The following is a 26,444-nucleotide window of genomic DNA, read 5'->3' on the forward strand; positions in this document are numbered from 1 at the left end:
TTCCTCCTCTGTTTATTCCATTCAGGTCCCAGCCTATTGGGTGATCCACCCATATCCAGGGAAGGTCTTCCTTACTCAGTTGGCTGACCCACATCCATTTGTCTCCGGAAACACCCTAATCTCCCAGATGTCTCTTAGCCCCGTCAAACTGGCAACCAAGATTAACCATCACACCAAGTGTCTACTGAGAGATGAGTGAATAAACAAAATGTGGAATAGTACTCAATCTCAAAGGAACTAAATTCTGACACATGCTACAGCATGGATGCACCTTGAAGACATACTAAGTGAAATAAGCACACATAGAAGGAAGGGTGTGGTGTGATTCCATGTATATGAGGGACCTAGATTAGTCAAATTCAGAGACAGAAAGTAGAGGAGTTGCCAGGGCTGAGGGGGAATAGGGAGTTTGTGCTGAATGGATGGAGAGTTTCGGTTTTGGGACGAGGAAAAAGTTCTGGAGATGGGTGGTAGTGATGGCTGCACAGCACATGGGATGAATGTACTTAATAGTACTAAAGTGGACTGAAAATGATTAAGACAGAAAATATCATGCCATGCATATTTTGCCACAATAAAACATTAAATTAAAACCTAAGTTAGAGGAGAAAGTAGAAAGGTAGAAGCCTCAGGACTAGGTAAGATTCCTTTCTCTCTCAGGTAGTCAGAGGAAACCGAGCAAAAGGCAGCAGTAGGATGGAGCAGGAACAGGTCATGACAAGGGGGCCCGTGCCTATACCTGGACTGACTAAGTGATGGAGCTGGACCGAAGCTCAACACAGTGTCTGTGAGTCCTGCAGACACAGGTAGACAGCCAGCCGCTGGCCTTCAGGTCCAGCATGTAACCAAGGCCCTTGTTGGTCCTTTGGCTGCAGTATTTTAATTGTTCTTTCAAGGCACTGGCCTCAGAGTCAGTAGGTAATGGAAGGTTCTGCTCTCAGAGCCTGGTCACCAAGGTGCACCAAACCCTGGGGTGGCAGTGCCCATGAAGAAGAGCCCATTGCCTCTGACGATGTCACCTGGGCCATGCCTTCTATAAAACTGGCTCATGGGTCCCTGAGAGTATGCCACACTGACTCTGCTTCCACAGTCACAGAGGAATGAGGAAGCAGGACCCGGATGCAAGTATCTCTCACAGCACAACGCCTGACACCCACTCCAGCAAGGCCGAAGCACTGCTCTACAGGAGCCACCACTGTCCCCAGAGCCACAGGTTCCCCTTTTCTTCATGGAGAGTAGATGCATGGCTTTTGGGTCCACAAGCCAAAGAGGTGGGGCTCATTCCTGTCATCAGTCGGACAACCACCAACCATCCACATGCACTCGTTATGTGCCCACTGCCTTCCTGAAATTCCTTAGATACCTACATGGGACCTCAAGGGCCCTGCTCACCATCAGCAAGTCCAGGGAGTCTAGAGAGCCCAGTGGGGCACAAGGAAGTGTGTGAGACTCGGGGCAGATGTGCAGAAGCACAAATGAGCCACCCAAGTTCATCCTGTTGTAGGGGCTTGTGACCGGCTGACATAATCAGAGATCTAATAAGGAGAGCTGAGCAGAACATGGACAGTTTAGATCCAAGGGGAAGAAGGCTTTCCTTGTGGCAAGAGAGTAAACAGATGTGCCCAGGGAAAAGAAATCTACCTGTGGTGCTGGGCTGTGAGATGGGATCGAGGAGATGGTCTGGCAGGTAGGTAAATACAACATCATGGCCGGCCTCCAGCATCCACCTGAGGGGCTGGGCATCGTCCTATAAGAAGCTTTCTTCACACTGTGAGATCCCAAGCTGTCTTCTACCTCAGGCTCAGTAGCAATGATTGTCCTAACCAAGATTCTCAAGCCTTTTAACACCTAGGACACCATGCTATACATGCAGAATGCTGGTGGCCTCGTTAAGACTATCAGCCTACTCTTGATTTAGGTATCTTTTTTAATGTTTTGTGTTTTGACTTTATTTTTGCATATGTAAGAAAGTTTCATGTTTGCTTCTCTTTCTATGCCAGACTAGAAATATTTTCCAGCTTCATCATTAGGTTCTACTTTGGTGTTCAAAGAACAATTTGAGATTTAACTCTGCTCTTGGGAATCTTCTGTGACCTTTATGGGGGTTAATCAGATTCTGAGTAATATTAAGAAATGCAAGAAAAGCTGTGCACAGTGACTCACACCTGTAATCCCAGCTACTCCAGAGGCAGAGATGGGGATGGTCCTCATTCAAGTTCAGTCTGGGCAAAAGTTAAGGAGACCCTATCTCAAAAATAAGGTGGGTGTAGTGGTACACACCTATGGTCCCAGCTACATGGGAGGCAGAGGTAGAAAGATCACAGTGTGAGGTCAGCCCAGCAAAAGTATGCGACACTATCAGAAAAACAAACTAAAAGCAAAAGGACTGTGGTCAAGTGTTAGGGTGCTTTGACCAGCAAGCTCAAGACCCCGAGTTCAAGCCCCAGCACCAAAAAATTTAAAAAAAGGTGTGGGCAAGTCTCAGATGACCACATGAAGATGCAGACTCCAACTCTGAATGACCCCACCCGGGTCACGGAGTGAGCGACGGCATTCCAGGGAAATGGGGCAGCCCTTTGGGAGCTGTAACACATGGCACAACCTCCATTCAGAGACAGGGCTGACTCAATGCCTGCCAGAGTTCGGTTTCTTCTCTGGTGACCATCCAGGTACTAGGGGAGGAAGCAATCAGAAGCAATCTGAAATGCAAGCCTGACAGCAGGAATTTAATGCCTGCCTCCTCTAAGCCAAAAGGGGACTCCCTATACACCTGCTCATCAAGCCATGGGAGAAAGGTGTATTTCACAACAAGCATGATCAGAAATGGGCACACTGATATCCAGTATGACCAATGCCTTGCAACAAAGCCCAATGTGCAACTGCCCTGTGGCCCGATGTCTTCCTCTGCATTTGGACACCCACATGGGCTGCAGTCAGCTACCACTAGACCCTTTCCAGCTCAGCTCTTCCTCTTTGACATTGGTTGTTCTGGGTCTCAGCCCAGCAGGACCCTGTACCTTCAAGAAGACTGATTTGTCCCTGTGAGCACCTCTCCTCCACTAACAAGGCTGCAGTGAAATTCACTTACCCTCCATCACACAGACAGGGCCACCAGCCTGGGATCCCAGGGCCTCCCACAGAGCCCATGAATGTGCATTTTTAGCAAGCATCCAGATGACTGTTGTAATGGGCTAAGTCTGGGAAAGTGTTCACTGAGGAAGAGTATGTCAAGCTTGGGTTGGCTACAGTAAGGTAGCCAGAGCCTGAATTTATTTATTCTGCGACCACTGAGCTCTGATCCTTGTGCCACCCTGTACTGGGCACTGAGGCTGCAAAGGAGGGCAGCAGCTCCTGCCCCCAGGAGCGAGTGACCCAAGCACTGACACGAATACAAAGCTGTGTGATCAATACAACTGTAAGATGCAAACCACGGGTCTGGAAAAATGGATCAGAGCTCAGACAAGGGAGGGTGGGCTTCCCAGAGGACATGATGGAGCAGAACCAGTCCAAAAAGGAACGGAGTGAGTGACAACATTCCAGGGAAACAGGGCGGCCCTTTGGGAGCTGACTGGAACACAGAGGCTCAATAGTTTCCACGATCTGGCCCTGCCAGCCCACTAAGCTTTGCAGCACAGAGAAGCCAGAGAAAGTTTTAGTCCGGGAATGACAGTCAGATACGACTTCACATGTTAGATCATTCTCGGCGGTCACAGGTGTGGATTAATTTGGGTGAGATGAAAAGCCAGTTTGAAAGGGGCCACAGTGCTGTGAGGAAGAGCAAATGGGAGCCTGACCCCAGGCAGGTCCATGAGGCACAGGAAGGGGGAATTATGATTCTCACAATTATGCCACTGTTTTGATGTTCCATGTCCCCAGAGGTTTGTGTGGTGAAGGCTTGGTCCCAGAGCAATGCTACTGGAAGGGTGGCCTAGTGGGAGGTCATTAAGCCACTGGAGGTATGCCTGAGGCGCACTGTGGGACTCCAGTCTCTTCATCTTCCTTGTTTTTTGCATCCTGGCTCCTGAGTGAGCTCTTGCACTCTGTTTCATGTCCTGCTATGATACACTGCTTTGACAGACACCCAAAGCTGTGGGGCCACTGAATCATGAACCAGACGCTTCAGAATGGAGCCAAAACAAACCTCTTACAAGCTCATTATCTCAGGTATCTTGCTACGATGATAGAAAACTAACACCAGTGGTAACTAGGGAAGGAGCAGACAGGGTGGGTACTGGACTCACCAAGGCTGTGAGTGAGGAGGGCACACGGAAAGGCTTAATGGAACCAAGTGGGTGTGGATGGGCCCATGGATATGTGGGCCTATGCTGGAGGACAGGTCTGGGAGATAGAGGAAGAAGAATCCACAGAGCAGACAGAGAAATACTCAGAGAGGGGTGAGGAACACAGGACAGGGTCCCAAAACAACTCGGGAAGAGAGTCTCAGGAGAACATAGACAACAGTGGAGAACAATGACAAGGCCACAGAGGGGTCAAGATGGCTGCTGGGGCCCTCAGCAAGCATGGGGCTGAGATGTGCAGGTGCAGGGTAGGGCCAAAGAGGAAAGGGGGTCTTAGAACCAGCTCCAGTTGGAGGATGTGGAGGGCCTGCTTTACCCGTCTCTGGTTTCCCACGTATCTGACGTAAGAACACAGGGAAAGGAAGGCAGGGTGTGATGAGGAAAACCTGACCATAAGGGGAAAGATAGTAAGTACCTCACGAGGTAGGACAGGTGAAGGGGTAGGGCTGAAGGCACAGGCAAAGAAGTCTGGGGAGGGACGGGGCTATGGTTTGACTCTCCTCCAAAACTCATTTTAAGGTTTAATCACCACTGTGACAGTAGTAAGAGGTGGGACTTGTAAGAGGTGATTAGGTCATGGGGCATGGCCGTCATGTTAGCCTAGGTTAGATAGCATGGCATGGCTATAAAAGGGGAGTTCAGTGCCTTTGTCCCTTGTGCTTGGTGCTCTTGTAATGCCTTCTGCCATGCACTGATGCAGCATGTAGGCCCTTACCACATGTAGGCCCTTGATTGTGGACTTCTGAGCCTCCAGAACTGTGAATCACATAAACTTGCATTGTTTGTAAATCACCTAGTGTGCAGTAACAAGCTAAGACAGCAGGACAGCAAGGTATCCTTGTCTGATAGCCCATCTCGTTCTAGTGGGTTGGAGGTAAAGTTGTCACCTAGAGTGGCACAGGGGGCTCTTGAGAGCTTCTGGTACTCTGAGAAAGTGACAAAGATCTGGAACAGTTCATAGAAGCTGTATACAGGCCCAGGTTACAGTGATGAGCTGAAAGGTGACTCTGAGAACCAGCTGAGGCCATGCCATGCTCTAACCTGGGCCCCAGCAGCTCTCAGGCCACTGGGAGATCTGTTTGCACATTTGCAATGACTATGGTTGATCAGGTAACCAATGTCATCTTGCACATGCAGGATGAAAAGGATGGTAGAGCCGGGAGGAGTGTCACCTGAGGGCAGATGACACTGACAGGAAGCATGGCAGGAGCAGCATGTGGAAGACACAGGAGAACAAAGCATTGGAGAGATGAAAGGTGTCAATCAGTGGCAGAAAACAAGAACAGAGAAGAAGAACCCACAAAGTTATGTGAACACACAGCAGATAAAGAAGCCAGAAGCTAGCCGGGCTGACTATGGGGAAAGTGATGACAGGCGTGGCTTTGGGGTTGGACTGGTAGAAGCTCTCATGACCCAGTAAAGGCTGTACAACACTCATCACCTTTAACATTGTTGTCAGACTCTAAAGTCAGGGTAAAATTGCTTTGTCTCCTCTGCAACATCCCACCCCAGTGGTCTTGAAACTTCACCAGGTGATGGGATTCAGCCAGTGCTGGCTTTGTTTCTCGGGATCTCAGAATTCTGCACCCTCTTCTCCTCTCTCAACATGATGGTGGAAAAACAATAGTGACATGAGCCTTGTTTTCAGGGGCAGCTATGGGAAAGGCCAGCCAACATCCCAATGTGAGATGACACACAGCGGGTAGGTGGCTCAGTGGACATAGACATTACACCTTACAGACAATGCTCTCAAGGCACATCAGCAGCTTCTCTTCCCCTCCCCTCCTCGCTGTCTCCCTGCAGGAGCATTCATGCCACAATCATCAAGAAGGGCCCTGCATCCGCTGGTAGTGGCCAGTCTTCTTTGCAGCAGTTGTAGTTTTCCAAGTTTCAAAGTGCTAGGGAACAGAGAAGCTACCTGGGACCAGCCCCAAGAGCAGCCAGAAATCAGACAGGAGCCACAGTCAGCCTGAACTGAGCCAGGACAAAGGGCACAAGAATTTGTTCTACTAGTACTTACCAAGCACAGAAAAGGCCTTTCTCTCTGGAGGTGATAGAGAGTGATTTGTGGGGCTAGAGGGAGAGGCAGGGCTGCAGACATTACACCTGAAAGTGGGTGCCAGAGGGATGGGGTGGCTCAAACAAAACAAAATGTGCAGACCAGGGAAAGCTTGCAAAGAACGCTCAGTACTCTCCTCTATTTCACACAAACCCACTTGTTTCTGAGGCATTCTCTAGGTTCCCAGTGTCTGAGCCTGTGATAGGCTAGAACTCACTGCAAGATTCAGCCTTAAAGATACTTGACCCAACAAAGCTGCCTCTCAACAAACAGGTACTTATTATCATCCTAGAGGCCAGTGAAACTCTCCACTGGCATGAGGCCATGAATCCTAAAGACATTTCAAGATGACATGACACATGGAATCATTCTAGGGAATATTATTGGGAATTAATTTAATTTGTAAATTGTCAAAACTCAGAGTGGACTCTAGATATGAAAATTTAAACACTAAGAGCCTGAAATAAATGGTAATGAATCTTTGATCTCTTCAAAGAAGAGCTTCATCTGTGTTTACATAGTGAGACAGTCTGCAAACAGGCTGGACCAAGCTGGGCTGCATTCTGGGAGTAAACACTGCTCATTTCATCCTGGCTGGAAGCAGACATCATTCCACATCTGAAACCCTCGAGAACACTTGTTTTCTTCCTTCTAAACATCCACATGCAATTTTTAAAAATAAACAAAAGACACCCAATCTTCTCTGGATGGTGAGATTAGTGGTGATTTTGTTTTATCACAAAACACTGTATTTTCAAAAATTTTGGCAATGAACCTGCATCATTTTATGAGCAAAAGCCTAATTTTAAGATAATGAAGGAGAATTTCCTGTTTTAAAAGAGAATGTATAGTGTGTTGGCTCTTGTTATAGCTCTGATCAGAAATATCATGCTTGTACAAAGAAAAGTAGTTCTTTGGGTAGAAACTGTTACCAAAGTTAAACAATCCAAAGATCGTGGTTATAGTTAAGAAAAGGGCTTGGCCATAAGAGTCTCAGAGGCTCAAGAGAATCTCACAGTTCAAACCCCAGTTCCAATACATACTAGCTACGCAAACTTGAACAAGTTTCATGACCTCAAATCCAGAGTTTCCTGTCTGTAAAGTGTCACATGGTGGGGAGGGGGAAGAGCTGTAAGACCTGTATGTACCTGGATACAAAGCCACAGAAGAACTGGATACAAAGCCACAGAAGACGTGCCCAGGTCATTACCTGGGGTGTGAATACATACTGTACAATCCACATGGCTTAGATCAAGAAAGATGTAAGGCACGGAAGAAGCTGGGAAAAGTCAAACGCACCGCCTGACACAGAGCCTTCTATCCTGAATTTTAGCTGAAATTACCACCATGTGACCAACACCCACACACATTCTCTCTGATTTCCCCTTTTGATGTTCTCTGTGGTAGGGTTTGGGTTGTTTGATTTAGAGAGAAGGAAAAGACTAGGAAGGTGGCTAAACCTTGGGAACTGTTACTGTAATTTGAAGTTGGAATGCACAAACACTTCCCACAATCAGAAGCAGGAGCCTTACCGCTTCCACCAGGGATCTGAACGAGGCCTGACTTGGCTTTGATAGTTTTCAGCTCCCCTTAGATTAGTGGGTGAGCTCTAGGAATATGGGGAGAGGCAGCACAGGGTCACCAGAACACACGACTGCCACTCAACTGTCTCTTAGTCAACGAGCTGTGCAAACCACCCACTTATCCTGTTCTTGAATTAGTGATTATCTTCCCCAGGGAGAGAAAATGATTCTTTTTGGTGACCTGCTCTGCTTCAGGTGCCAGCCTGACAGCTCAGTGAGCTCTCTGCTACCTGCCCACCTCTGGCCAAGGCAAAACCAGAAAGACAGTAAATCAAACACCAGCCTTCAAGAATGCAAATGACTCCCCAAACCCAAAGAAGCTGAGGAATTTCCTTTAAAACCCTCAAGTCTCAATTTCCTTCCGTAGATCAGATCCAACAGAGAAGGAAAGGTACAAAACCCCGTTGCTTCTAATCAGCACGACTTTTTTCCCAGCACCCAAATCCCTGTATCTGAACCCCTTCTCTCCCACATCTAGACCCCTAAATTCACTCCTGATCAACCTTGGAAGTAGGAAGAAGCTTGGAGGTGATCTGGGTCAACTTCTCACTTTACAGATGCGGCCAGAAGCCAGATAGCATCTTTCCAAGGTTCCGCGGTTAGCAGCCTCTCGCCTCCTCCCGGGTTTCCCTCTGCTCCCTGTCACAGTGCCTTGTAGCAAGAGCTGCTGGAGCTGCTTAGTTCTATTTTAAGCTAAACCCTCTCATTCTAGAAACCACTCATACAAAACACCGCATCTCACTACCCCCACTTCTCTTTGGGTCTCCATTTCAGGCCATCTCTAATGGGGTGCAAGCTCTCTAGGGTTCGCTAGCAGCAGGCCTCCAGGAACCCATCTTAGGGTCTCTGCCAGTCAGGACAGAGCAGGGCTGTTGGTGGTGGGAGGTGGTGCACTGTGATGCTCCTTCTAAAACACCTGAACTTGGTCTTCCTACCTACCAACCTCCCCAAAATGACAATGGGGAGTTGAACCAACCTCAAAGAAGGAAGCCCTGAGAGTTCAATGGACTTGCAAAATGCTGCCAGGCCACAGGAAAATAGCTTCCTCTTTCTGCTGTCTCCCCCTCACTCCTCAGGAACTTTCAGTCCTTAGCCACACACCACATCTAAAGACAAGGGACCCAGGACTGCCCTCAGCCCAGGGAAGTCCCTGAAGGGTGGCAGGAAGCTTGTGGGCTGGGGATGCTGGGCCTGGCAGGTCTCTACCTGCAGGGATGATGGGATGCCTGGGACCCCTGCAGGACAGAGGAAACTGGTCGCTATTCCCTTGGCCTTTTTATTCTCCAGTGCCCAGGCTCCCTCCTTCCTCTCTTCTCACTTCCTAGGCATATCTTAGCTTCCCATTCTCTGCCCAGCTCTCCCTATTTCCTCTTGCAAGGAACTCCCGTCGTGTTTCCACTGTGTCTCCAATGATATCTAAATGCAACCCACCACAGATGCTGACATTTTAAATGTTTAGTTGTTATAGTTACTTGACTAATTGCAGCCCGACGACGGCGGCGCTTCTCCTTCATCTCCTGTGGGCCGGAGAGGAAGGGCAGGGAAGGAGCGGGCAGGTGGGGTTGTGCCCGCCACTCCCAGGCAGGGATGCTCAGCTAGGCCCTGGACAGGGCGTCCCGCTGGGCTTCAGCGGCCCCTCCACCTCCAGTCAAGGCAGGGAAGGGGCCCAGCCTTGGGACCCCCGACTGTCGCCTGTCTCCTGCCTGGGACAAGAGGGGCGCCTGGCTGGCTTCCCGCAAGGTGCAGAAAGTGGGTGAGATCGGGAAAGGAGTCGGACAGGGGCGCGTTTGGGGCAATTGAAGAGTTAGAACTCGCTGCCGGTTACTCACGTGCCAGATGGCGAAAAAGATGAGCGCAGCGCACAGCACTAGGGACAGCATGTAGCAGAAAGCAGCGAAAGTGAAGGCCATGGCCGGGAGCTCTCGCCCCACGCGCACAGAGAACCGGTGAACTTGTCCTGGAGTGCGGTCTGCACGCTCGGCTCCAGGCCAGCGCCAGGAGGACCCCGGCTAGCAAAGAGCCTCGAGGGCCTGCGAATCGAGCAGGACTTCTGCAGGCTCCGGCCACCCAGGACCCGGTTCGCCCACGAAGACTGGGAAAGGTGCGCCGAGGATCGTTGGCTGCAACTGTCCCCAAATCGAGGATGAAACCCAATCAACAGCAGTTGCAGATCAGTGCCAACTAGCGAAGTCAAAACGGCGAGGAATGTGAGGATCCCACGGAGGACTGATGGAGGAGGTCCTGTCCCACCGGAAGGAGGCCCCTGTCGTCCGCGTCCAAGAGGACCAGCGAGCGCGCCGCGCACCGGGGCGCAAATGGAGTGTCTGGCGAGGTGCCGGGGACTCCGAGCTCCTCTCGAATCCCACGGCCGACAGTGGCTCTTTTCCCGGAGAAAGGTCTTCAGGTAGCCGAGAGGAGCCAGGTCCCCTTAGTCCTGCGCCCTGGGCGTGGCTTCCAGCGCAGCTGTGCGCTCCGAGGCGCGCCCGTCCCCGGCCACAACCGGGTCGCCGGCTCCGGTAACCCAAGTGCTGGGCAGCTGGGCGACCGCAGAGCGGGTTCCAGGCCGACGCTAGCTCCACCTGCTGCTGCGGCCGCGCCGCCGAGAACCGCGGGCGCCGCCGGACCCTCCCCCGGCCCCACCCTCGCTCCCGCGCCGCGCCGCGCACGCCTCCCGCGGGCGGGGACTGCGGCGGGGGCCGGGAGGGAGGGGGAGGCGCCGCGGGGCGCTAGCTTTGGCGAGGAACTTGCGGCCCTCGGCCGCGCAGGGCGGGAGGGGCAGGACTCTTTAAGCACGTGCGCCCGGGTGTGAAGCTGCGGAAGGCAGCTCGCGGGCCGCCTCGCGCCCCGGCGGCCTCTAGTGCCGGGGTTTCGCTCATCCCAGCGGGAAGTGTGGAGACCCCGGCCCAGCGGCGGGTTGTCTCTTGTCGGGTGGAGACCTGGGGATGCAAGACAGGCCTGGTCCCCGGTCGCTGCGTGGGTGCATTTTCCCAGACTGTAGCTATTAACTGCTGGACTGCGTTCTCAGCTCTGCTCCCAGCCCCAGCAAAATCCTCCATTACCGTCGTTCCCGGGCATCCTCCACCCTCCCCTGCTATCCGACCTTGGCACTGGGGAAGCGTGGACTTTGTGGTCTGTGTTGGGCGAAGCGGCGCAGCAGTGTGTCCTGTTAGCCACGTTTGTCCAGGGGCCCTCTCCAGAGCTTGTGCATTTGGACGCATACCTCTTTCTAGCTAAAAGTTCGTTAAGCCTGGGTTTCCTTACCAGAAAAATAGGGATAAGAGTAGACTAAACCATTTGAAAGAGTCAAATGGAAACGAGGAAGCCCAGTATTTGGTACTTATTGGATAAGTGGCAATTATCATCATCTGTGCACTTTGCCCCGCTAGCCCAGCGTCTTGGAAGTTCGCATGCTTGGTCAATGAAAGAGGTTACAGTCGTTCCAGATAGAACTTGAGTTTCAGATAAGTCAGTCCAGAAAGCAAGGAGAAATGCCCTGAAAGATGACCAGCAAGTCTGGGTGGAACTCTAGCCCGCATCATGGTTCGGAGTGAATCTCAGAGATCCTAGTACTTTGCACAGGTGTACCTTGCCCACGTGGGCACTAGATCAATCATCGTTGCTTGATTCTAATGCTGGCATACTAGCTGCCCTGTGAGTCCAGTGGCTTTGGAGCTAGAAGGGAAGAGTTACAGAGAACCAGTCATACAAATAGCCAGGGACAGACTCAGATATGCAGGTTCCCAATCAGCGTTCTTTCTGCCACACCCGGAATTTCTGCAGCCGTTTGGCCACACCTCCCATCCAGAAATTAGATGCCTGTCAGTGGAATGTGGAGAAGGGGCAGGTCCAGAGCTGCTGACCACAGTAGTCAACAGATTTGCATTTAATTGCCTTTGGGTTGGGACTGGCTACATACTTCACAAGGTCAAAATGAAAATGTGAGGCTTCTCGTTTAAAAATTAAGAATTCAAAGCATTAAAGTAAGCTGGTGCCCTTCTCAGCATGAGGTCCTGGCAGACGTTTGGACTGTGTGCCTGTGAATCCAACCCTGCTCTTGTTTTTGCCTTTGTCATGTTCATGTTTCCATAACGTATGGCTCTGCAGCCATCTTGAGTCCTGACCGCCATGGCTGTCTGGGAGTAACCCCAGTTAGGCCCCCTAGTTTCCCAGTGTACTGTAAATACTACTAGACCCTAGCACCAGGAACATGCCTGACTCTGATATTAGCTCAAGATAAACCAGGGGCATCCCAGCTTGGGTGAAATCACTTTTGCCCTGATCGATTTCTAAGCCAGTGCTGTCCTGAGCCCTGTGCCTCTTTTCATGGGTGTCCTGGTGCCTCAGGGCCTGTTCTCACACACTAAGATCAGGTTGTTCCAGAGCACATAGTATTTCTTCCAAAATAAAGTGTCATTAAAGAAAATTTAGAAGACACAGAAATGAAAAGAGGAAACAAATACCATGGTTTGCCCCTCTCAAACACACCAACAAAACAGGCATTTTTTTCTGTTTTTTGCTTTGTAGTTCATATCTTTTTGTTGTAATTACACTATATAAAGTTTTTTATACCAAAGCAATAAAGACAACACCAAAGGAAAACTCAGTGATTCAAATGATTGAAATCCCTTTGGAGCTGATCTGGCCTTTTGTTCTCCTGGTCTTCAATTTCTGTTGCTTAGGGAATCCTGGCTCCTCGTGTGTCTAGTCATTTTTTATTATGTGCCAAACATTGTTTTGAGCAGATTCAGCAGGCATTCCACCCTGAGATGACGTTATCTTTCTCCAAGAAAGATCTTCTACTTCCTCTGCTCGGTGTCTAGGGAAACCTTCTGCTCCAGAATCACCCTAATCTAAACTCAGGTTTGAGGTTTTCTGGGCTGACCAAATGGTGGTGGTTGGCTTATTCTGACACTCCATAACTGGCATGGAGCAGTCCTTGCGGATCCCAAGTCAAAGCAGGTGGCTTATCAAGAACTAAGGCATGGGCTGTGACTTTTGCCCCCAGCCTCACAAAGCGCAACTCAGCGCCCCCCACACACACATTTGAAAACACCTTAGTGCTGGGCCAACTTCTCTGGATTCCCAGTCACTCTCGGAGTCTGGCTACAGTAATCCCTTACTCTCTTCTTAGGTCTTTGATGCTTTCAAGATGTTTTTATACCTCATTCAGTGTTGTATGTTGTGTTCAGTGACAGCATTTGTCTGAACTCTATAGCCCAGAATCCAGAATCAGGAGTCTCTACATCAAAAGAAAATACCAACAAAACAAATTCCCTGTCCTTCCCCTGACTTATTTCCAAATCTCCATCCACATCGCAGCTTTGATTTTTCTTACTCTTTCCCCAGCCCTGCTTTACCTGTTTTACCAGGGACAGAATGATACCTCAGAAGAGACTGTAGCATTTCAGAAAATGTTACTTATCCATATGTGCTATCAGGGATCTAAAAGATTTTGGCCTAAGGTTTCCTTCACCCTGCAGTGTCTAGAAGAAGAAAAGTACGTTCAGCACAGCAGAGGAAGGCAAGGGAGAGGCATGAGGGAATGGATACTGATGATCAACCTGTATTATCTTCTACTGTCAATTACATGTAATCGTGTAACCATATGGCGTTTCCTTAGCCACCATGTAGCCATGAGGGACCACGTGGCACAGATTTGAACTTGTGATATTCATACTTCTTCTTGCCTGGGGGTCACATCTTGTGATGGGGAAAATGGGAAACTAAGAAGATAGAAGGCCCCAGAGCCACTGTCATGCAAGTGAGTCGCCCTACCCTCTGTTATTACCAATACTTACTTCCTGAATTCTCGTCGACTGAAACAATCAAACTCCCTCTCTTAGCCCATGGACGTAAGATATTTTGTTACTCACATGTGTACACAATTCCTCCCCAACACCATGGTTTAACCAGAGGGTTCTGGTGTGACATGAAGTAAGGATAATCAGTTTAGGACTGGTGTAGCAACTCCAGGACACCATTAATATCTCAGACCCTTTTACCTTCCTGACTTCCCATCCTTAGCATGTGGACTTTATTCTCATGGTCACAAAAACCCTGCTGCATCTTCAGCCAACATGTCCATATTGCAGGCAGGAAGAAGGAGCCAGAAGTTTTCACCTTATGGAGTCCTGTCTTTGGGGTATAATAAGGAAGTCTTCCAAGGAGCTCCTGTGCCCCACTGGCCAGAACTCTGACACTTGGCCACTTCTACCTGGTTGCAAAGAAGTCTCAGGAGACAAAGCTTTCCCACTCCAGTGGTTATGAGACAGGGAGGAAAAGCAGAAGTGGTGCTGAATGACTTTGATGAGGCTACCCAGATTTCTGTCACATTGCTGTCAACCAGTTTTCTGGTACCTGCAGTCTGAAACAATGTCTAGGGGGCCGTGAGTTGTGCTAACAATGGTGTGAGGAAGGGAGCCCTTCAGCTGTAGACAGATGGCCAGAGAGGCCTCACAGATGAGGTGGCAGCTTAAGGAGAATTTTGTCACTCTTTCTCTGCTTGTCAGGCTGATTGCTCAGGGTCCTGACATTCTCAGCCTGTTCTTGCCCTTCCTCAGTTGTTTTGTTTTACTTTTTGTTGGTAGGGAGGAGATACTGGAGTTTGAACACAGGGCCTTGTGCTTGCAAAGCAGGTACTCTGTCATTTGAGCCCCTCCCCCAACTTGTTTTGTTTTTTTGAGGCAGCATTTTGCCATGTGACCCAGGCTGGCCTCAAACTCATCAGCCTCCTGCTTCAGCCTCCTGCTTCAGCCTCCCTAGTGCTGGGATTACAAATGCACACCACCATGCCTGGCTTTCCTCCTTAGTTTTTACTTATAAGTTAGTTTTGGTTTTCTGCCTTTTCCTGTCTTATGTATAGTAACACTTCGGTTTATTGAAGGTGAAGACAAAGAAAGCCTCCCCACACATCTTAGGCTTGGCTCATCATGAAACTCTTTCCAGCCCTGCCCCGTTTCTCTCTTCCCTTGCCCTAATGTCTCACCTTGGCCTCCAACTGCATCAGGAAATGGTCAGTGCATAAGGGGAGCAACTGGGGTCATGAGAAACTTCATTCAGTGACTGCCAGTCTCCTCCTGTCCCATCACTAGCCTGCTCCATCCACGGGAAGCCTGCCAGGACACTTCCTTTAACACAGAATTCAGAGGATCTCTTGACTGGCTCTGAACCTTCCAGTATTGATAGAAAATGTTCAGTTACCCCTGCTTCTCATCCAAGCCTTTTCAGAGTGCCAGAGAGCTTTCCCTGACCTCCAGCCAAAATCTCATCACTGAGTTCTCCACCCACACCACCCCAGCCTCCCAGCCAACACCCAAACACTCCCCAGATCCTAAACAGAATGGGACTCTGCCCAGGCTGAGGTATGCCCCCTAACTCTCTATTTCTCTCTCTTTAGTGGGTTTAGATGTTTAGAATGCCCTAAGAACTTGGGTTTTAAAAGTTATTTCATTCATAGAAATATTGAAACTAGAGAACAGTAGAGAAGAGTTTGGGGGACACTCATGTCTGTTACCCCATTCAACAGAGATTAGCATTTTGTTGTATGTGCTTCCAGGTTGTACCAAAATTGTTTCACAGCTCACTTGCTCAAACCAGGACCTAAAGACTTTCTCTTCACTCCCCACCCCTTAGGACACTTCACCCCTTTTCTTGCATATAATTTATTCAACAATAACTTTTTTTTTAAGTTGGGAGCCTGCCATCACCAACTCTGTGCAGCACCTTTGTTCACGGATGGCCAGTGTGGCTCTTTGCTGCCAGGGTGGACCTTGTTCCCTTAACTGCTGGGCACATGTCCATGCAGAGGAGCTGCAGATCTGAACTGCAGATCAACATGTGCTGAGCAAATCAGCTCTGGGCTCTTTAGAGTAATTCTAACTCTGATCCCCCTCTTGCCTCACTGCAGGACATGGCGTTGCCCTTCTTGGGCTCTCCAAGGTAGGTTAAAGCTGCTGGGGGTGGGCACAGCACCAAATGCTGCAACTCCTGCTTCTACCATTGGTCACTAGCCCACACGGGTCCTAATGAGAGACCTGACTGATCCTTGGTCCTTTTGCCTCCAGCCTGCTGCTGTCTGTTAGCTGGAGGGTCTAGGAACCCTGACACCAGCCTCACTAGCACCACACAGTCAGGTTTTGGAGGTCTGAGGTCCCACCTCTTCCACAAATTGCTTCAAGAAACTGTGTGGTTCCTCTTCTCCAGGACATTGACCTTAGCCTTGCAGGAAATTGTTTCTTGCTTCTCTCTGGCTGTCAGCAAGGTATTCTCTCTCCTCTGCTACACCTCCCCAGGTACCCCCCAGACATCACCCAGAATCTCTTCTAAGAGCTAAACCTTTCCCAAACCAGAAAGAATATTTGTCTTTAGAGACCTTCTACTTTCCACCTTATAATGTATCCAGCCAATATTCATTAGTATAAATATAGTCGTTCTTCTACTATTGAAAGATTTCTGTTCTGATTGGTATATGGTGTAATGGTTAGTGCAGTATGCAGTAAAATCAATTAATAATTAAATTCTAAATTAAACTCATTTATTCAGGCTAACTGTCATAGGGTGTCACAAAGAACCTTGATAAATGGGCCTTCAGTGTGCTTGTTTATCTCAAAGCACTGTATACTATGTATGTCACAGGTTTGGCTCTATACTGAAATATGGATTGGTTATCCCTGATTCTAAGTAGTTGTTACTTTAGTTGATTCATGCATATATTGTAAATATGGTGTTAAAATATTTACAATTTCAAAATTTCTCAATAAAATGTTAAAAACTAGCTCAGAATAAAGAGACAACCAAGAGCGGATATATCTTCGCTGGATACTTATTTAACTGTACACCTCCACCAGCTGCATCTGCAGTTAACAATGAATTCCATTTGCCATCTCCCAGCTGAGCACCTTTCGCACTGCAAGAATGGTCAAAAATAGCGCAATGCTTTTTATTCCTTCAGTACAACATAATTTTATTATTTTAACAAATATATGAGTATCTCACAAGTATTACTAATACTGGATGAAAATGGTGTTCATTGTTAATTTGAGAGATCAGAATATGTCACCCCAAAGTATGAACTGTTGAGCAGGTGAGTGAGGAGCAACAGGTGCCTTCTTCTCTTTGCCTAAAAGCAAGATGTAGACTTACAAAGACAAAAGTTTTCCTGCCTCCCTTCCTACCAGGAAGAACAAGGTTGACCGTGGAAGATGACTTTGGGCATTATCAGAGCAGAGGCAACACCAGAGGAGTCTTAATTTCCACCCTGTCTGCCTGTTTACTTTCCCCAAGTCACCACCCAGAGAGACTCAGTCCTTTCCTTTGTCTTGTCACTTCTCTACAAAGTCACTGTCATTTCTTGAAGATGCTATGTAAGCTGGAATTCACAGTACCTCTCTGAAAGCTGCTCATCCCTTGGTGTCTCCCGTGTGTGTGAAGTACACTAACAAGCTTCTGTTTGTAAATCTGTCTTTTGTTACAGGGTCCTTTCTAACTAAGAACTTGTGGGGATTGAAGAAAAATCAACTTACACACTCATCAGCACCGCAATCATGTTCTGTCAAAGCTTGTGGTTTATTTTTTACATTGTAATTATCGATCAAGATTGATTAAAACAATCAAAAGATCAGTTTTATATGATGCATTTGAACAAAATCTAGATTTAGAAGATTAACACCTTAATGTTGATAAAGCAATTTAAATATGTTAGGAAAACATCCTTAAAAATATATAAAAACTATCCAGCCTGTATTTACACAGGAGTAAGCATTTTTAAGCATGACATATTCGATAGCCATTAACAAATAATCATATCTGTATAAACATAGACTGAGTTCTAAATTTATGCTCCCACATGTTGGGAAGCATATATCTTCTGAAAAGAGAAAGCAACTTATTTGACAATTTGTAAATCAAGACATTGAAACATTCATCTTCCAGGAAACTTTCACATAAGGTCATTTTAATAATTTATTTTAAATGAGAAATTTAAAACTTTTTTGCTATTGTGGCATTAGAAGGAATATTATCTGAAATGGCACACCGAGCTTTATTGTCAGTACTTAAGAAAAATGGCATTCATGGAAACCTTTTGTTGACTGCTGGATCCTGAAAGCTAGAGGCAAAGTAGTATTTCAGCCAAAATTTTAGAAACATTTCTGCATGTTTTTTATCAGCGTATGTTAATTGTACAAAGTAATGGGCTTCATTATGACATTTCCATACATGCATAAACATGATCTGGTTATAATCACCCCATTTCCTTTCTTAGCCCCTCTCCCCCTCTCCTTATCCCCTCCATATCCTTAACAGTGCCCCTTTTACTTTCATGTCCTTTTCTTTCCCCTAAATTCCACCTATAAGAGCAAAACATGTGACACTTGTCTTTGAGGGACTGGCTTATTTTTTTTATTGTTTAATTATTCATATGTGCATAAAAGGCTTGGGTCATTTCTCCCCCCTGCCCCCACCCCCTCCCTTACCCCCCACTCCGCCCCCTCCCTCTCCTCACCCACCCCCTCAATACCCGGCAGAAACTATTTTGCCCTTATTTCTAATTTTGTTGTAGAGAGAGTATAAGCCATAATAGGAAGGAACAAGGGGTTTTGCTGGTTGAGATAAGGATAGCTATACAGGGCATTGACTCACATTGATTTCCTGTGCGTGTGTGTTACTTTCCAGGTTAATTCTTTTTGATCTCACCTTTTCTCTAGTTCCTGGTCCCCTTTTCCTATTGGCCTCAGTTACTTTTAAGGTATCTGCTTTAGTTTCTCTGCATTGAGGGCAACAAATGCTAGCTAGTTTTTTAGGTGTCTTACCTGTCCTCACCCCTCCCTTGTGTGCTCTCGCTTTTATCATGTGCTCAAAGTCCAATCCCCTTGTTGTGTTTGCCCTTGATCTAATGTCTGCATATGAGGGAGGACATATGATTTTTGGTCTTTTGGACCAGGCTAACCTCACTCAGAATGATGTTCTCCAATTCCATCCATTTACCAGCGAATAATAACATTTCGTTCTTCTTCATGGCTGCATAAAATTCCGTTATGTATAGATACCACATTTTCTTGATCGTCAGTGGTGGGGCATCTTGGCTGTTTCCATAACTTGGCTATTGTGAATAGTGGGGACCGGCTTATTCTAATCAGTTTTAATCTGGCACGAGGTACAGTATTCAGAGACCCCTGAAGTTGCAGAGAAGGGTGTGAATCCAGTGAGCCACACTGGCCTTTTTCTTTGTAGCTTCGTATTGACTCCTTGATTTGTCTGCTTAGGCCACCATAACAAAACACCAAACTGATGGCTTAAAAAACAGAAATCTATTTCCTCACAGTCCTGGAAGCTGGACATTTCTGTTTGTGGTGAGCACTGTCTTCCTATGGTACAAACAGCCATGTTCTCACTGTGACCTGATTCACATGACTTTCTGGCCCTGTGGAGGGAGAACGATGTTCTGGGGTCTCCCTCTGCTAATCAGGACATGAATTCTATCAGATTGAGGTTTACTGTATTCCCCTCATGACCTCTGTCACCCCCTCCTAGACTCTTTTGTCCAAATAGAGTCACATTGGGGTTTAGGGATTTGACACATGAAGGGGGAGGGGGCACAATTCAGTCCATGAAACTATCACAGATGAAAACAACAGAATCGAGAAGTAGCTCTGAGGAGCTAGACATTGGAATTTAAAACTGAGAAAATATTTGGATCCCAGTGGACCATCTGCAGTGCTGTAATGAAGAGAATTTAAAATCTTCCTATTCACTTTAACATAATTTGTAAAATGGGAGTAAATGTTTGTAAAATGAAAAAAATTAGAGAATTAATCTTAGTAAACAATACTTCAATACTAGTGCATCAGCCAGCTCTCCACCATGGTGACAAAATGCCTGTTGACTGATCACCTTACAAGGAAAAATGGATGGTCACTTGGCCCTACTGTCTTTGGGCCTGTGGCCGCACAGTGTATCTCAGGAGTGTGTAGCACATCATCATGGAGGGACTGTGTGGCAGCCTTGTAGCAGCCAGAAAGCAAAGAGACAGGAAGGGGCTGGGGTTCCAAAATCCACTTTGGGGACATACCCCACTGACCTAACTTCCTCCAGTGAGGCCCTACCTCCCAACAGCACCACAGGCTGGTGAGCAAAACTTCAACACATGGGACTTTAGGAGACAGTCTAGATTCAAACTATAGTAAGTGACATCCATATTAACTGTGGTTTTACAAGAAATATGTCTACATGGTGATTACGTAATGTCAGCTATATGAGAGGCAAGTAGGTAGGAAGATCATGATCAGAAGCCAGCTCTGCACAAAAACATGAGACTCTATCTGAAAAAAACTAAAGCAAAAAAAGGGATGGGGGCATGGCTCAAGTGGTAGAGAGCCTGTTAGTATGTGTAAAGCCCTGAGTTCAAATCCCAACGGCACAAAAAAAACCCTAAAGAAAAGCACAGGACCAGATAGATTCACTGCTGTATTCTACCAGACCTTTAAAGAAGAACTAACACCAATGCTCTTCAAACTATTCCATAAAATAGAAAAGGGAGGAGTGCTTCGAAACTCATTCTATGAAGCCAAGATAGACCTCATATCAAACTGGATAAAGACATGCCAAAAAAGAAAATTATAGATCAATTTCCTTGATGAACATAGATGCAAAAATTCTCAATAAAATACTTGCAGCCTGAATTCAATGACACATTAAAAAGATCATATTCCATGATCAAGTTGCTTTCATTCCAGGGATGCAAGAATGGTTCAACATACATAAATCAGTAAATGTAATACAGCACATAAGCAGAATAAAAGGGAAAATCACATGATATTACAAATGATGCAGAAAAATGATACTGGAAAGTTCACATCCCTTCATGATAAAACAAGAAACAGAAGGAACATACCTCAACATGAGAAAGGCTAAATATGACAACTCATAACCAACATTGTCTTAAATTGGAGAAAACTGAAACCATTTCCTCTAAAGTTAGGAACAAGACAAGGCTGTTCACTCAACAAGAAGACAAGAGAAAAAATAAATGGGATACAAACAGGCAAGTCAAATTATCCCAATTTGAAAATGGTATGATCCTATGCTTAGAAACCTTAAAAACACCACAAAAAACTCTTAGATCTGTTAAACACTTTTGGCAAAGTAGCAGGATACAAATCAACATACAAAAATAGTAGGTTTTCTATATTCCAATAACAAACAGACTGACAAAGAAATCAGGAAAACAATTCCATTCATCGTAGCCTAAAAAAAAAATTAATACCTAGGAATAAACGTATGAAAGGAGGTAAAAGACCTCTACATGGAAAACTATAAAACCTTGAAGAAAGAAATCGAAGACACTAGGTGATGGAAAGAACTCCCATGTTTATGGAGTGACAGAATAAATTTTGTGAAAATGGCTATACTTCCTAAAGCAAGATACAGATTCAATGCAATCCCCATGAACATTCCAATGTCATTTTTCACAGAAATAGGAAAATAGAAAGCACAAAACACCCAAAGAGTCAAAGCAATCCTGAGCAAAAAGAACAACGCTGGAAGTATCACGATTCCTGACTTCGAATTATGCTACAGAGCTATAATAACAAAAACAGCACAGTACTGACACAAAAACAGCGACATCTGGACCAAACAACGAGAATAGAAGATCCATAAATAAAGCCACACAGCTATAGACATCTGATTTTCAACAAAGGCACCAAAAACACACACTGGAGGAAAGACAGTCTCTTCAACAAATGGTGTGGGAAAACTGGATATCCTCATGAAGAAGAAAACTAGACCCCTTTCTAGACCCTTACAAACAATTCAAAATGGATAAAAGATCTAACACCCGAAACTTTGGGATTTGTTTATTTGTTTATTTATTTATTTGTTCATTTATTCACATGTGCATACATGGTTTGGGTCATTTCTCCACCCTGCTCCCCACCCCACCCTTCCCCCCTCCCCCCCCCTCAGTTTCAGGCAGATCCCGTTCTGCCCTTATCACTGATTTTGTTGAAGAAAAGACATATGTATAATAAGAAAGATAAAATATTTTTGCTAGTTGCGTTAAGGATAGCTATACAGAAAGATTCCTACTATTGCTTTTATGTACCCATGTGTTATGACCCATGCTGATTCAACTCTAACTGATCTTTACATTGGTTCCTGATCCCCTGCTCATGATAACCTGTCGTTTTAAGGTTTCTGTATTAGCTCCTCTGGAGTGGGGACATCAAACGCTTTCATGTTTTGGGTTTTCTACCTATTCCTATATCTCCCGTATGCGCTCTCCCCTTTTCTTGTGATCAAGTCCAACTACATTGCTGCATTTGCCCTAGATCTAAAGTCCGCATATGAGGGAGAACATACAATTTTTGGTCTTCTGAGCTAGGCTGACCTAGCTCAGGATGTTCTCCAGTTCCATCCATTCACCTGCAAATGATAAGATTTCATTTTTCTTCATGGCTGAGTAAAATTCCTTTGTGTACAAGTACCACATTTTCTTGATCCACTCATCAGTAGTGGGGCATCTTAGTTGTTTCCATAACTTGGCTATTGTGAATAGTGCTGCAATAAACACGGGTGTGCAGGTACCTCTGGAGTAATCTGTGTTGTATTTCTTTGGGTTTATTCCCAGGAATGGGATTGCTGGATCATAAGACAGGTCTATGTTTAGATTTTTAAGAAGTCTCCAAATTTTTTCCAGAGTGGTTGCACCAGCTTGCATTCCCACCAGCAGTGGATTAGGGTTCCTTTTTCCCCACATCCTCACCAGCACTTGTTGTTGGTGGTGTTTTCGATGATGGCTATTCTAACAGGGGTGAGGTGGAATCTTAGTGTGGTTTTGATTTGCGTTTCCTTTATGGCCAGAGATGGTGAGCATTTTTTCATGTGTTTTTTGGCCATTTGAATTTCTTCTTTTAAAAATGTTCTGTTCAGTTCAGTTGCCCATTTCTTATTTGGTTCATTGATTTTAGGAGAGTTTAGTTTCTTAAGTTCCCTGTATATTCTGGTTATCAGTCCTTTGATGTATAGCTGGCAAATATTTTCTCCCACTTAGTGGGTGGTCTTTTCAGTTTAGAGACCATTTCTTGTACAGAAGCTTTTTAATTTTATCAAGTCCCATTTATTCATCCTTTCTCTTAGTTGCTGGGTTGCTGGGGTTGTATGGAGGAAGTCCTTGCCTATACCTATTTGTTCCAGAGTGTTTCCTGCTTCTTCCTTTAGTAACTTCAGAGTTTCAGGTCTGATATTTAGGTCCTTGATCCATTTTGAGTTGATACTAGTACAGGGTGATAGACATGGATCTCGTTTCAGTTTCTTGCAGATGGATAACCACTTTTCCCAGCAACATTTGTTGAAGAGGCTGTCTTTTCTCCATCGTATATTTTTGGCACCTTTGTCAAAAATAAGGTGGGCATAGCTGTGTGGCTTCATATCTGGGTCCTCTATTCTGTTCCACTGGTCTTCATGTCTGTTTTTGTGCCAGTACCATGCTGTTTTTATTGCTATTGCTTTGTAATATAGTTTGAAGTCAGGTATTGTGATACCGCCAGCATTGCTCTTTTTGCTGAGTATTGCCTTGGCTATTCGTGGTCTCTTGTGTTTCCAAATGAAATTTAGGGTAGATTTTTCAGTCTCTGTGATGAAAGTCATTGGGATTTTGATGGAAATGGCATTAAACATGTAGATTGCTTTTGGTAGTATAGCTATTTTTACTATGTTGATTCTACCAATCCATGAGCACAGGAGATCTTTCCATCTTCTGTAGTCTTTCTCGATCTCTTTCTTCAGGAGTTTGTAGTTCTCCTTGTAGAGGTCTTTCACATCCTTTGTTAAGTTTACTCCTAGGTATTTGATTTTTTTTGAGGCTATTGTGAATGGAATTGTTTCCATGTATTTCTTCTCAGTTTGTTTGTTGTTGGTGTATAGAAATGCTAATGATTTTTGTAGGTTGATTTTGTATCCTGCCACCTTACTGTAGCTGTTTATGGTGTCTAAGAGTTTTGGGGTAGAGTTTTTTGGGTCTTTAAGGTATAGGATCATATCATCTGCAAATAAGGATATTTTGACAGTTTCTTTACCTATTTGTATTCCTTTTATTTTTTCTTCTTGCCTAATTGCTCTGACTAGGAATTCCAGTACTATGTTGAATAGGAGTGAGGATAGTGGGCACCCTTGTCTCATTCCTGATTTTAGAGGGAATGGTTTCAGTTTTTCACTGTTAAGTATAATGCTGGCTGTAGGTTTGTCATATATAGCTTTTATAATGTTGAGGAACTTTCCTTCTATTCCTAGTTTTCTTAGAGCTTTTACCATGAAATGGTGTTGAATCTTGTCAAAGGCTTTTTGTGCATCTGTTGAGATGATCAAGTGGTTTTTGTCTTTGCTTCTATTGATGTGCTGTATTACATTTATAGACTTGCATATGTTGAACCACCCCTGCATCCCTGGGATGAAGCCGACTTGGTCATGGTGTATGATCTTTCTGATATGTTGTTGGATTCGGTTTGCCATTATTTTATTGAGGATTTTTGCATCGATGTTCATTAGGGAAATTGGCCTGTAATTCTCCTTTTTCAGGTGTCTTTGTCTGGTTTGGGATGAGAGTGATATTGGCTTCATAAAAATGAGTTAGGCAGTTTTCCTTCCCTTTCTATTTCATGGAACAGTTTAATCAGAGTTGGCATTAGTTCTTCTTTAAATGTCTGATAGAATTCAGAAGTGAATCCGTCAGGTCCTGGACTTTTCTTTTTTGGGAGGCTCTTGATGGCAGCTCAATTTTTTTGTGTGTTATAGATCTATTCAGGTGATTCATAGCCTCTTGGTTCAGTTTTGGGTAGTTGTAAGTGTCTAGAAATCTGCCCATTTCTTCGAGATTTTCAAATTTATTAGAGTATAGGCTCTCAAAGTCATCTCTGATGATTTCCTGGATTTCCGTGGTGTTTGTTGTTATCTCTCCTTTTGAATTTCTGATTTTCCTGATTTGAGTTTTTTCTCTCCTCATTTTAGTCAGGTTTGCCAGGGGTCTGTCAATCTTATTTATTTTTTCAAGGAAGTAGCTTTTTGTTTCATTGATTCTTTGTATGTTTTTTTGTTGTTGTTGTTTCTATTTCATTGATTTCAGCTCTTATCTTAATTATTTCTTTCCTTCTGCTTGTTTTGGGATTTGTTTGTTCTTGTTTTTCTAGGAGTTTCAGCTGTAGGTTTAGGTCATTGATTTGAGATCTTTCTGTCCTTTTGATATATGCACTCATGTCTATAAACTTTCCTCTTAGGGCTGCCTTTGCTATGTCCCATTGGTTCTGGTAGGTCATGTTTTCATTTTCATTAACTTCCAGGAATCTTTTAATTTCCTCTCTTATTTCATCAGTGACCCATTCATCGGTGAATAATGTGTTGTTCAGCTTCCAATTGTTTGTGTGTTTTTTACTGCTGTTTTTGTTGTTGATTTCTAGTTTTAACGCATTGTGGTCAGCCAGAATGCCTGGGATTCTTTCTATTTTCTTATATTTGCTGAGGCTTGCTTTGTGTCCTAAGATATGATCAAATTTGGAAAAGGTTCCATGGGCTGCTGAGAAGAATGTATATTGTACAGAAGTTGAATGAAATATTCTGTAGACATCAGCTAGGTCCATTTGATCTATGGTAACACCTGAAACTTTGCAAGAACTTGAGGAAAATAGGAAAACCCCTTGAAGGTACAGGCATAGGTAACACCTTCCCAAGCAGGACATCAATTACTCAGGAAATAAGAGCAAGAGTCAACAAATGGGATTGCATCGAATTCCAAGGCTTCTGGATGGCAAAGGAAACAACTTTCAGAATCCAGAGACAACCCACAGAATGGGAGAAAACCTTTTCCATCTATGTTATTCATAGGATAAAAAGATTAATATTCAGAATATATAAAGAGCTCCAAAAAGAGTAAACACCAAAAGAACAAACAACTCAACTAATAAAGGGGCAAATGAATTGAACACACAGTTCTCAAAAGAAGTACAAATGGTTAATAAACACAAAAAGAAATGTTCAGCACCCTTAGCCATAAAGGAAATGCAAACAAAATGACCCAGTCAGAATGACAAGCATCGAGAAAACAAACAACAAATGCTGGTGAGGACGTGGGGGGCCAGGAGAGGACCCTCATACACTGTAGGTGGGAATGTAAATTAGTGCGGCCACTATGGAAATCAATGTGGAGGAGACTCAAAACACTACAAATACAATTCACGTGACTCCTGAAGGAAAGTCAGCCTACAAGAGAGATTCCCTGCACATAATAGCCAAGCCATGGAATCAGCCTGTGTGACCATCAGCATTTGAACAGATAAAGGAAATGGGTTGAACATGATGGAAATTCAGCCATAGAAAAATGAATGCTTATCATTTGCAGGAAAATGGGTGGAACTGGAAATCATGATGTTAAGTGAAATAAACCAGACTGAGAAAGACAAATGTTCTTTCTCCTGGGCAGAATCTCGGCCTGAAAAGAGAATGACAGAAATGGTGTAA

At 45.3% G+C, this 26,444-nt stretch overlaps 1 protein-coding gene across 5 annotated transcripts in view; it reads right to left on the reverse strand.

Moving 5' to 3' along the window:
• Positions 1–26,444, reverse strand: part of Cnih3 (cornichon family AMPA receptor auxiliary protein 3) — a 228,087-nt gene that overhangs the window by 92,167 nt on the left and 109,476 nt on the right. For 2 of the 5 annotated variants that reach the window (XM_020174144.2, XM_074048885.1), the window contains exon 1: positions 9,770–10,563. The exons of 1 other annotated variant lie outside the window; for it this stretch is intronic. In XM_020174144.2, coding sequence (XP_020029733.1) covers positions 9,770–9,850 — 81 coding nt within the window. In that variant the 5' untranslated portion in view covers positions 9,851–10,563. Of the gene's footprint in view, positions 1–9,769; positions 10,566–26,444 lie in introns of those variants that run through there. 2 more of the 5 variants (XM_020174145.2, XM_020174141.2) reach the window with 2 other exon arrangements.

The sequence above is a fragment of the Castor canadensis genome, chromosome 11, assembly GCF_047511655.1.
Source record: "Castor canadensis chromosome 11, mCasCan1.hap1v2, whole genome shotgun sequence".
Classification (NCBI taxonomy): domain Eukaryota; kingdom Metazoa; phylum Chordata; class Mammalia; order Rodentia; family Castoridae; genus Castor; species Castor canadensis.